The following is a 12,808-nucleotide window of genomic DNA, read 5'->3' on the forward strand; positions in this document are numbered from 1 at the left end:
GTAATTATGGACCCTACAAGTTCACAAGAGCTGGGAAAGTAAAACAAACTCCTTCGAGCCCACAGTATAATTAAAATTCCACCACACTGGTTTCAGCAAGCAGTGAGATGGGCCACAGGAAAGGAAGACACTCCACATGTTGGACAGTAGGATACCTCTGTTTACTCCAACAGCTTAAAGGTCAATTTTGTCTCTCTAGTTAACCCTACTGTAAACTACAAATGCTGTTGGGTGTCTCTGAAGTAGGGTGCAGGGGCATTCACATAACCAAGCCTGAGTTGCACCAGTGTTTTTTCTATCCCCTCACAAATTCACTTCAGACCACTGGGGTTTCTTTCAAAACATGCACTGTGAAGTTACTTTCATTGAGCAAAGTACTTCTATCCCCTCACAAATTCACTTCAGACCACTGGGGGTTCTTTCAAAACATGCACTGTGAAGTTACTTTCATTGAGCAAAGTACTTCTATCCCCTCACAAATTCACTTCAGACCACTGGGGGTTCTTTCAAAACATGCACTGTGAAGTTACTTTCATTGAGCAAAGTACTTCTATCCCCTCACAAATTCACTTCAGACCACTGGGGTTTCTTTCAAAACATGCACTGTGAAGTTACTTTCATTGAGCAAAGTACTTCTATCCCCTCACAAATTCACTTCAGACCACTGGGGGTTCTTTCAAAACATGCACTGTGAAGTTACTTTCATTGAGCAAAGTACTTGCAGTAAATAAAGTATGCTGGAAGGTCAAATTAAATGACATTAGTTTTAACAGTCTAATTTCCAAGTTAGATGTAGAAGTTTGAATTGAAGTTCAAAGGATTTAGAATTCGAGGTGGAACAAAAATGTTTCATCCTTGCATGAGTTAAGTCAAACTCAATTTCTTATGACCCCTCTTCCCATTGATGAGATAAAAGACAATTGATTTGCTCTAGTTCAGCAAATGAAATTACAAATACCAGGTCCTGTTCAATCAAAACCTGTATTGAGAAGTCTGAGAAACACCGCAATATTCCTCTTGCGATACACTGATATAGATTTTGATTCCTATGGTAAATTGAACTTCAGAACACTGTAAAAATCAGAGACAATCAACATCAGAGTCAAGCACGCGAGAAGTTTTCAGCGCATTGCAAAACTTAAGAAATGTTTTTTTTTTAAATGCCCCAAGCTGCCCCAGAGGTCTACGGGCCTTGGTTCACCTCACACCCTAACATAAAAATACAAATACATGTACAAACAGTAGGTGATATACAGTGCCTTGCGAAAGTATTCGGCCCCCTTGAACTTTGCGACCTTTTGCCACATTTCAGGCTTCAAACATAAAGATATAAAACTGTATTTTTTGTGAAGAATCAACAACAAGTGGGACACAATCATGAAGTGGAACGACATTTATTGGATATTTCAAATTTTTTTAACAAATCAAAAACTGAAGAATTGGGGGTGCAAAATTATTCAGCCCCTTTACTTTCAGTGCAGCAAACTCTCTCCAGAAGTTCAGTGAGGATCTCTGAATTATCCAATGTTGACCTAAATGACTAATGATAAATACAATCCACCTGTGTGTAATCAAGTCTCCGTATAAATGCACCTGCACTGTGATAGTCTCAGAGGTCCGTTAAAAGCGCAGAGAGCATCATGAAGAACAAGGAACACACCAGGCAGGTCCGAGATACTGTTGTGAAGAAGTTTAAAGCCGGATTTGGATACAAAAAGATTTCCCAAGCTTTAAACATCCCAAGGAGCACTGTGCAAGCGATAATATTGAAATGGAAGGAGTATCAGACCACTGCAAATCTACCAAGACCTGGCCGTCCCTCTAAACTTTCAGCTCATACAAGGAGAATACTGATCAGAGATGCAGCCAAGAGGCCCATGATCACTCTGGATGAACTGCAGAGATCTACAGCTGAGGTGGGAGACTCTGTCCATAGGACAACAATCAGTCGTATATTGCACAAATCTGGCCTTTATGGAAGAGTGGCAAGAAGAAAGCCATTTCTTAAAGATATCCATAAAAAGTGTTGTTTAAAGTTTGCCACAAGCCACCTGGGAGACACACCAAACATGTGGAAGAAGGTGCTCTGATCAGATGAAACCAAAATTGAACTTTTTGGCAACAATGCAAAACGTTATGTTTGGTGTAAAAGCAACACAGCTCATCCCCCTGAACACACCATCCCCACTGTCAAACATGGTGGTGGCAGCATCATGGTTTGGGCCTGCTTTTCTTCAGCAGGGACAGGGAAGATGGTTAAAATTGATGGGAAGATGGATGGAGCCAAATACAGGACCATTCTGGAACAAAACCTGATGGAGTCTGCAAAAGACCTGAGACTGGGACGGAGATTTGTCTTCCAACAAGACAATGATCCAAAACATAAAGCAAAATCTACAATGGAATGGTTCAAAAATAAACATATCCAGGTGTTAGAATGGCCAAGTCAAAGTCCAGACCTGAATCCAATCGAGAATCTGTGGAAAGAACTGAAAACTGCTGTTCACAAATGCTCTCCATCCAACCTCACTGAGCTCGAGCTGTTTTACAAGGAGGAATGGGAAAAAATTTCAGTCTCTCGATGTGCAAAACTGATAGAGACATACCCCAAGCGACTTACAGCTGTAATCGCAGCAAAAGGTGGCGCTACAAAGTATTAACTTAAGGGGGCTGAATAATTTTGCACGCCCAATTTTTCAGTTTTTGATTTGTTAAAAAAGTTTGAAATATCCAATAAATGTCGTTCCACTTCATGATTGTGTCCCACTAGTTGTTGATTCTTCACAAAAAAATACAGTTTTATATCTTTATGTTGATCAGTTGTTGAGAAGAAATCTCCCCCGATGAGTGATTGTATTCTGCACATTGCAAAGTAAGTACCACTGTAGAAGACATTATAGCCTGTTATTTGGCAAATCTTATCGCTTGCTAGCTACTTCAACAGTTTCACAAGATAATGTGCTAACTAGCTTGTTGATTTGTGTAAAAACAAATGAGGGAATGTACCAGCAGATAGTGAAGTTATTCCAAATACATGTAACAGGAATACGTGTGTGTGTGAGAGAGAGACCAGATGTCAGTGTTTGTGTCAGAGAGCTTGTGCAGTGTTTCTGACCTACATTAGCTGGCTAATTCCCTCCTCGGCTCGAGACCTGGGGTATTTGTCTGCCAGGCTGGCCCCTCGACAGAATGTTGTGAGAATGTTGTGAGAATGTTGTCTAAGGAGTTTCTGATTAATCCCCCATCTGCCCATCAGCAGCTGCTGCGCATGGATTACTACGGAGACCAGCAACAGGCACCTCCACAGACCAACACGCACGCACACTCTTGGTACACGCAACTTGAAATTCAGTCCCTCTGTGGAGGAGTCACCCTAGTGTTCAAAACAGCCTGGGACCAGACAGAACTCACTACCTTCTCTTCCTCCTCACTATGTTGACGTTAGGGATTACTGGTTGGAAGCATGGTCAGTGTGTGTGTTTGGGGGGGAGGGTAGGTAGTGAGTTCTGTCTGGTCCCAGGCTGTGTTGAGCACTAGGGTGCTTCACATGCTTGTTCTAAGAAGCAAACTCCTGAGGAGAAGTGCTCTCTTCTTGCTCTGACATATTTAGGCATGCACACACAAATACTCACTCAGTTCACCTGAATGATGATACAATGGTAATCTGCGGTGCTTAACACCTGCCAAAGACATTCCATCCAGCCAGGACAAAGTCCTACTTTGACAGAGCGTCTAAGACCAGCCCCACCATTAAATGGGTAGTTCACCCATACGACAAATTAAGTGTGAAAAATGCAAATATTGGTATCCATAACTTGCATTGGATTTGTGCCTTTGGAAACAGTGGCCAGGTAACAAAAACAAAGCATGGATTGGTGTCTTACGTCGTCTATAACCTCCTTACAGGGTACGGAAACCAATATGCAATTTAGTCACTTGGGTGAACTATCCCTTTAAGACAGCAATGGAATGAGTCATGTCAAACACCTGAGCAAGAGACTGATGACAAATGCCACTACTTCTGTGCAGATTTGAAGAGAGAGCCAGACACAGAGAGAGAGACAGACACAGAGAGAGACAGACACCGAGAGAGAGACAGACACCGAGAGAGAGACAGACACCGAGAGAGACACAGACAGAGACACAGACACAGACAGAGACACAGACACAGAGAGAGAGACAGACAGACACAGAGAGAGAGAGACAGAGGAGAAAAGGAGCCAACAAAAACCAAGAACCAACATAACCTGCTTCACTGGTTCCTACGCCCTAAAATACTTTCAGGTTCACCTTCCTAAGACAATAGGCGAAACCACCACGCGCTACAAGCCTCAGACTATGTCTGACACACACATGCCTGGAGAGTGAGTGAGCACCTTGGCCTCATTTATAAAAGTTGCCTACTAAATATCTGCCATTTCTGAAGAGAATGTGTAGGTATAAATACGGGAAGGATCATATAGAGCAAAACACTTGAAATAGCTTTTCTATTTACTACGATGAAGTAGGTACAATTAAATAAGAGATGGGACGAATAGTATCTCTATTTATTTTGTAGGATGGTCTAAAGTTTGCGTGGGGGTAAGAACATTCTAACGTCAAGTGTCAGTTATTATAAATGAGTGAAAATTATTGCACGCTCGTTTTGGGGTATATTTTGTACGTATAAAACGTTTTTGTACGTATTGTACGTTTTAATAAATGAGGTCACAACACTTTAGACGTCCATTGTAAGTGCAACTAAAGGTCATTTGTCTGAGGTTGAGACTTTGGAAAATACAGCACACATCACATTACAATCGTGGCTTACAATTCAATCTTGGTGAAATGTTCATATGATCCAATCGTGAGTGGAAATGAACTGGTGACTCGTTGTTGCTGGGCGGCAGGGTTGCTCCCCAAAAACATGTTTTTTATTTTGTAAGCGCTCAATGGATTGGTGTCAGGAAAGCTGATCCTAGACCAGCAATAAAGAGGAAAACTTCCTATAACCCCATGTTCTGGCCTCTGCCTACTTTACATACCTGAATCCTTCCCAGCACAAAGATGTTTACCTTGTTTCAGCTTACTGTTGATGGCAAACTCTGACCTCCGCAGAGCGCTGGGGGCGGTCTTCCTGTAGAAACTGTTACGGTCAAGGGAGCCCATGTAGAGGGGCTTACGTGCCCGCCTGGGGTTGTTCACGGTCCCCATGAGGCTACCAGAATCCAGTTGGGACCCATTTTCACTGTCCTTGTTGTGGCACAGGTGACGGTCGTAGGACCGTCGCTCCCGTTCGGGCTGATTGTGGTACTGGTCCTCAAACCATTCTTCACAGTGCTTCCCACTGCCGGGGTATTCCTCATACCTGGAGTCTATAGATAATGATCGCAAATCCCTGTAATGGTCTTCTTCCTTACGATCACAGTGGTCCTTTTCTCTGCGATCCCAGTGGTCATTTTCTCTGCGATCACAGTGGTCCTTTTCTCTGCGATCACAGTGGTCATTTTCTCTGCGATCCCAGTGGTCCTTTTCTCTGCGATCCCAGTGGTCCTTTCCTTTGTAGTTGTAGTGGTCCTTTTTCTTGTGGTCATAACTATCACTCTTTTTAAGCAAATAGTGGTCCTTATCCTTTTGGTCATAGTGGTAATTGTCTCTGCGCTCATAATGGGTCTTCTCTTTACGGTCATAATAATCCTCCCTGCGAACCAGGTGGTATTTTACGTAGTGGTCCTCTTTCCTATCATCTTGTCTGTAGTCCAAATAATCATTTTCTGTGTGGTCATTCTTGATCGGTCTCCTGCGGTCAAAATATTCCTGATCTTTAAGGTCGTACTGGTCACCATCTTTGCGGTCATGGTGGCCTATATCCCTAGGGTTGTACCGGTCTGTGTGATCATACTGGTCTGACTCTTTGCGATCATAACGGTCATGTTCTTGATAAAACTCTTTTTCCAGGTCCCAATAGTCCTGTTTTTTGCAGTCATAGTGGTCCCCATCTCTGTCTTTATAGAGGTCACACTGTTTGTAGGGATACTCCTCCTCTTTGTGTTCATATTTGTCCCTGTCTATGTCATACTGCGCCTGACTTCTGTGGAAATCCCTGTAATCCTTGATTTGTGTCTCTCGGTTGTGCTCCTGGTAGTTGTGGTCCTCCGGGCCTGGGTAGAAGCAATGGTTACCAGACCACTCTTGCACTCTCCTGGGTTCCAGGTGGCCATTATCTGAGGCAGAGCGGAAATAAAGGCCCTTGCTTTGAGGCCTTGTGTCTCTATAGGGCACTCTGTCATAGTCCTCATACTCCCAGCTGGCCTGCCGACCGGCATTCCCCTGCCTCAGGTTGGTCTGGTAGTCCCATTGCCCTGGCCAAGGAGTTGGCACAGACCTTGGAGCTGCCACCGGTTCAGGGGCCAGCACTGGCACTGGAGCTAGCTTATAACCGTGGTATATAACCACCTGTTGCTGCTTCTGCTGGAACTGTTGTTGCTGTTGCAGACGGACCATCCTCTCCCTGGCACAACCACAATTCCCTAACTCTTCCATACTCTTGCCCCTCCGAGGGGGCATCCCAGTGCCGTGGCTCCAGTCCAAGGGTACAATCTCAGCCTGGAAGCCATTAACTACCTGGCCCTTCATGGTGCCGTTTCTGATACAGCTCTCAGTGCTGCCGTTGCTCCTACTACGATGTGATGGCTTATTCTTATCTCCCCAAACTATGACATTCCAGAGCACAGCAATGTGCAAGACTTAACCACCTGTCAGACATACTCGCTCTTTATCGCTCTCACTCCTTCTCTTAGGGCTGCCTGAACTGGACTGCCCTGCTAAGGCACTTCCCAGTTTCTGTGTTACAAAATCCTTCCCTCCCCCGGCAGCCCAGTGAATCATGTCAGTGGGGAGGGGCAGGTGAAGGAAGGAGGGGCCATTCTTGGTAAATCATTCAGTAGTCACATGAGTGGTGGATTACAGTCAGCCCCTCTCAGCGTTTTCATTGGTCAGTTGCTATGTTTGCAGGAAAACACAGACTGGCTGGGCAGATTTCCTTCTCCGGAGGAAGGAGACTAACGGTCTTTTCAAGAGAATGCCTTTGGCGTGTGTGAGACTTGGCAGCAAGAAACTTCCACTTCAGAGAATGTTCCTTTTGTTTTTCCATCCTCTTTTGCTTTTCTTTCATTTACACATTATGAAAAAGGACAATTTCTTAATCAAATTCTCCACATTATCTGGGTAAACTTCCAGACTAATGTGTTTTCTCAGTTCCTCAGAACTTAAGGCGAATCAAGTCGTCTTATGTTGGAGCTTAGTCAATGTAAACACGGAACCAGTTATTCTGTGCAAAAATAATAGCAAATCAACAGCGTATGAGGCCCTGTTTGCCCTACATTTGGAATAACAAATTTATGCATGAACACATTCAGATGATTTCATTAAAAAAAGTCTGGAATGTGCGTGTCTGTGACCGAGAGAGTGAAAGGAGGTGGAAAAGGCTTTGGGGACAGGGGCTGATTATTCTAGAGTGTACAGTGTACTGGAAAGTGTCTCTTCACTCTACAATGAGCTATTGTTGAAAGCCTGTCCCTGGTTTCAGAGGCTACGGTATATTTCAGTGTGAGAAAAAACCCAGGCCTATTCATAAGCTTGGGGTATAGGATATCCCCCCTTTCCCTTCCATCAAAGAGCCAATTATAAGATGGTCGACTTTTACAGCCCCCCTTCCCCACACAAACAGTGTCTCTCCATCTCCCAACCATCCCCTACTGATGTAGGGAAGAGGGAAATAGAGAAATGGGAGAAACTGAAGCTTATTCATTGGATTAAAAAATGTATAAATGCCGACAGAATTTGTTTGTTCGACATGGTGGGATCTTAGTCTGTAAAATTAATTATGGGAGAAATGGAGGTGGAAACGCCTTTATGTGCAAATTTTGATATAATAACAATCATATTGATGTAAACTTAGAGTCACACAATGATATAGTGTGTGGTCCTCTCACTACGACTCGGGAAACCATGCAGATGAACTACAAATGAAATAAGTTATGACTTCACAGTGCAAGGTGATGAGCTTGATGCTCCTTTCCAATAAATATCAAGGGTCTTATTCTGGTGACATGATGATCAATGCTTGGCTGCCGTTGGACAAATACAAATGATTCTTGCTCTTATCCATAATAATCTCATCATGTAGACTAGCCTAGCTGCACAGCATCTGTGAGTCGTTGGCTAGAGTGCACTTGCCAAGACAAAACTATTGGTATAGTTGTAAATGCGATGTAAACGCATCAAACTAGATTTTTATTCCATACATGAAAACTTAAGTGAAAAAGTACATTTGTGTGCACTGTCATCACACACGGATTGTCATCTGGAACAAGTCAGCTTGGTGGAAACACAGGTCACAGGTCTGTTGGGAAAATGCACATTTTCTTTATGCAGATTTTTGAATATTCGGATGTCAATTGGATGGAAACATACAGTACCTACTATAAAGGATATAGTTTTCTTATGTAATGCTCTTTTATTATCAGTATTTAAGATTTTAACTTCCAATCCCAGGGACCCAACCCGAAACTGTGTGTGTGGTGTGTGTGTGTGTGTGTATTCTCATTTACTTCAGGGGGATCAGGTGCAACATTCCAGTTCTGTAATGTTAAGCAAGGCAAGTTTCTGTCATTTAGTTGCCAGTCTTTCTGAGAATTGTCTGAATATCCTGTCAAACAGAACCCATACCCTCATATCCATGTTTAAGTTATCTGACAGGTGATACCACACAGGTTAAAGAGATTTACCTGGAAATGAATTGGCTGCAATGGAAAGTCAGGTTAAAGAGAGTGACTGCCCCTAAACATCAACTAATTCCTTTGAAAATGGCGTATGTGCCATCAATATGAGTCAGAAACGTTTATTCTAGTGTCAAAATGGAATACAAAGTGCCAAAATTATTATTTTGATCATAAAGTAAGTCTTGTCTAAAATGGAATTTGGAACCTCGGTGTGTCACAACGAGTAAATGGATTAAAATTATGTCAACAAATCATGCCCCCTTTTGCCAAGCTCCACGTGCAAATCGCCCCTCTGCCCACTTCGCTTCCCTTCATTGAATGGGGCTCTGTTGTTTCATCGCCCCAACAATTTCAAAGGTTACAGCCATTTGAGACTGAAAAGCCCTATACGGATTGACTAACTGTGGTTTGCATGCCGTGCCGAAGGACCCTTTCATGAGGAATAGGTGGTTGGAGTTTGTTGGTCCCCACTGATGGTGAGTATAGAGGTAGACCATAGATTGCTGGTTATGTAAATATTGATAATCATTTTCACCATTATCGCTAACATAGCTGACGTTAGCTAGCTAGCTCAAATCAAATTGTATTTGTCACATGCGCCGTATTCAACAGGTGTAGACTTTACTGTGAAATGCTTACTTATTCCCTTTCCCAACAATTCAGAGTTTAAAAAAAATGTGCTAATTAAAAAAAAGGAAATAGAAGCACAATAAAATAACAATAACAAGGCTACAAGGAGCACCGGTATCGAGTCAATGTGCAGGGGTACCAAGTAGTTTAGGTAATGTGTACATGTAGGTAGGGGTAAAAGTGACTAGGCAATCACAATCCCTCGCCTTCCATTTGGCAAATCTGATCATAACTCTATCTTCCTGATTCCTGCTTACAAGCAAAAATTAAAGCAGGAAGCACCAGTGACTCGGTCTATAAAAAAAAGTGGTCAGATGAAGCAGTTGCTAAACTACAGGACTGTTTTGCAGCACAGACTGGAATATGTTCCGGGATTCCTCCGATGGCATTGAGGAGTACACCACATCAGTCATTGGCTTCATCAATTAGTGCATCGAGGATGTCGTCCCCACAGTGACTGTACGTACATACCCCAACCAGAAGCTATGGATTACAGGCAACATTCCCCCCGAGCTAAAGGGCAGAGCTGCCGCTTTCAAGGAGCGGGACTCTAACTCAGAAGCTTATACTAAATACCACTATGCCCTCCGACCAACCATCAAACAGGCAAAGCATCAATACAGGACTAAGGTCGTTTCGTACTACACCGGCTCCGAAGCTCGTCGGATGTGGCACGGCTTGTAAACTATTACAGACTACAAAGGGAAGTACAACCGAGAGCTGCCGAATGACACGAGCCTATCAGACAAGCTAAATCATTTCTATGCTCGCTTTGAGGCAAGTAACTATGAAACATGCATGAGAGCATCAGCTGGTCCGAATGACTGTGTGATCACGCTCTCCGCAGCCGATGTGAGTAAGATCTTTAAACTGGTCAACATTCACAAGGCCGATGGGCCAGACGGATTACCAGGACGTGTACTGTGAGCATGCGCTGACCAACTGGCAAGTGTCTTCACTGACATTTTCAACTTCTCCCTGTCCGAGTCTGTAATACCAACACGTTTCAAGCAGACCACCATAGTCGCTGTGCCCAAGAACACTAACGTAACCTGCCTAAAAGACTACCGACCCGTAGCACTCACATCTGTAGCCATGAAATGCTTTGAAAGGCTGGTCATGGCCCACATCAACACCATTATCCCAGAAACCCTAGACCCACTCCAATTTGGATACCGCACCAACAGATCCACAGATGATGCAATCTCTATTGCACTCCACACAGCCCTTTCCCACCTGGACAAAAGGAACAACTATGTGAGAATGCTATTCATTGACTACAGCTCAGCGTTCAACACCATAGTGCCCTCAAAGCTCATCACTGAACTAAGGACCATGGGACTAAACACCTCCCTCTGCAACTAGATCCTAGACTTCCTGACGGGCTGCCCCCAGGTGGTAAGGGTAGGTAATAACACATCCGCCACGCTGATTCTCAACACAAAGGCCCATCGTGCTCAGTCCCCCCCTGTACTCCCTGTTCACTCATGACTGCACAGCCAGGCATGACTCAAACACCATCATTAAGTTTGCTGATGACACAACAGTGGTAGGTCTGATCACCGACAACAATGAGACTGCACATAGGGAGGAGGTCAAAGACTTGGCCGTGTGGTGCCAGGACTGGCAACCTCTCCCTCAACATGATCAAGACAAAGGAGATGATTGTGGACTCCTGGAAAAGGAGGACCGAGCACACCCCCATTCTCATTGACGGGGCTGTAGTGGAGCAAGTTGAAAGCTTGAAGTTCCTTGGCGTCCACATCACCAACAAACTAACATGGTCCAAGCACACCAAGGCAGTCGTGAAGAGGGCATGAGAAAACCTATTCCCCCTCAGGAGACTGAAAAGATTTGGCATGGGTCCTCAGATCAACTGCTCTGCCTCCGACCGCAGTACATCACCGGGGCCAAGCTTCCTGCTATCCAGGACCTCTATACCAGGCGGTGTCAGAGGAAGAACCTAAAAAAAAAGACTCCAACCACCCTAGTCATAGACTGTTCTCTCTGCTACCACACAGCAAGCGGTACCGGAGGTAGGTCCAAGAAGCTTCTAAACAGCTTCTACCCCCAAGCCATAAGACTCTTGAACAGCTAATCAAATGGCTACCCAGACTATTTGCGCCCCCCCACGCTGCTGCTACTCTCTGTTATTATCTATGCATAGCCACTTTAATAACCCTACCTGCATGTACATAATTACCTCGACACCGGTGCCCCCACACATTGACTCTGAACCGGTACCCCCTGTATATTTTTATTTTATTTTTATAGCCCCGCTATTGTTATTTACTGCTGTTCCTTAATAATTGTTTTTTCTTATCTCTTACTATTTTTAGGTATTTTCTTAAAACTGCATTGTTGGTTGTAAGTAAGAATTTCACTGTTGTATTCAGAGCATGTGCCAAATATAATTTGATTTGATTTGAGATGCAGTATAACTTTAGCCAGCTAACTAAGATTGAGGGGACCTCCATATTTTACCAATCTAACATTAGCATTGCTGTTTTGATTTGAGATGCAGTATAACTTTAGCCAGCTAACTAAGATTGAGGGGACCTCCATATTTTACCAATCTAACATTAGCATTGCTGTTTTGATTTGAGATGCAGTATAACTTTAGCCAGCTAACTAAGATTGAGGGGACCTCCATATTTTACCAATCTAACATTAGCATTGCTGTTTTGATTTGAGATGCAGTATAACTTTAGCCAGCTAACTAAGATTGAGGGGACCTCCATATTTTACCAATCTAACATTAGCATTGCTGTTTTGACAAACTTTGCTGGTACCAGTAATGGCAACATTGCGATCTCTCATATCCGGCCAGAAAACCTCACTTGTCAGCAACAACAGCTTTCACAGGCTCATCATTTGCAACTCACTTCATTACTTTCATAACAGAATTGTGAAACATAATTTAATGTAAACTGACAGTATTTGATGCTTATTTTCTACTTCTTATGTATCTACTTCTTTGATACATATAATGTCCAGAGCATAACATAGCCTCCCAGAGAGAGACAGAGAGGTAAATGGAGGCAGGTACTGGGATAGTCAGAATACAGATACACACATTTTACTGTATGTGTAAGTTCTACACCTGTTGTATTAAGTGCATGTGACAAATAACATTTGATTTTGATACTGGGGGAGGCACTCTCCCGGGAACAGGACCCAACACCAGGCACTCCCATTTGGACGAGGACAAAAGCACCCAACTCAGGAATGAGTGGGGAGAGTATCACGCTCTTTTTACATTTCTTTCCTTGATTATCTCTTAGTCTTCTCATTTATGGTGTTTTTTTTTACTCTGCCACTTCTTTGCCACACAACATGGTTTCCATAACTTCCAGACAACTCTACTGAATTGTACTCCATAAAGATACAGTATATTGGCTGGATATACACTACCG

General features: G+C 43.4%; 1 protein-coding gene across 4 annotated transcripts in view; it reads right to left on the minus strand.

Annotated features, from left to right (window-relative positions):
- Window positions 1-12,808, minus strand: part of LOC112224063 (dynamin binding protein) — a 123,979-nt gene that overhangs the window by 48,486 nt on the left and 62,685 nt on the right. The window contains exon 1 of one of the 4 annotated variants that reach the window (XM_024387354.2): window positions 5,055-6,812. The exons of the other annotated variants lie outside the window; for them this stretch is intronic. Coding sequence (XP_024243122.1) covers window positions 5,055-6,615 — 1,561 coding nt within the window. The 5' untranslated portion in view covers window positions 6,616-6,812. Of the gene's footprint in view, window positions 1-5,054; window positions 6,813-12,808 lie in introns of those variants that run through there. 4 annotated transcript variants of the gene reach the window in all.

Source organism: Oncorhynchus tshawytscha, linkage group LG25, assembly GCF_018296145.1.
Source record: "Oncorhynchus tshawytscha isolate Ot180627B linkage group LG25, Otsh_v2.0, whole genome shotgun sequence".
Lineage (NCBI taxonomy): Eukaryota > Metazoa > Chordata > Actinopteri > Salmoniformes > Salmonidae > Oncorhynchus > Oncorhynchus tshawytscha.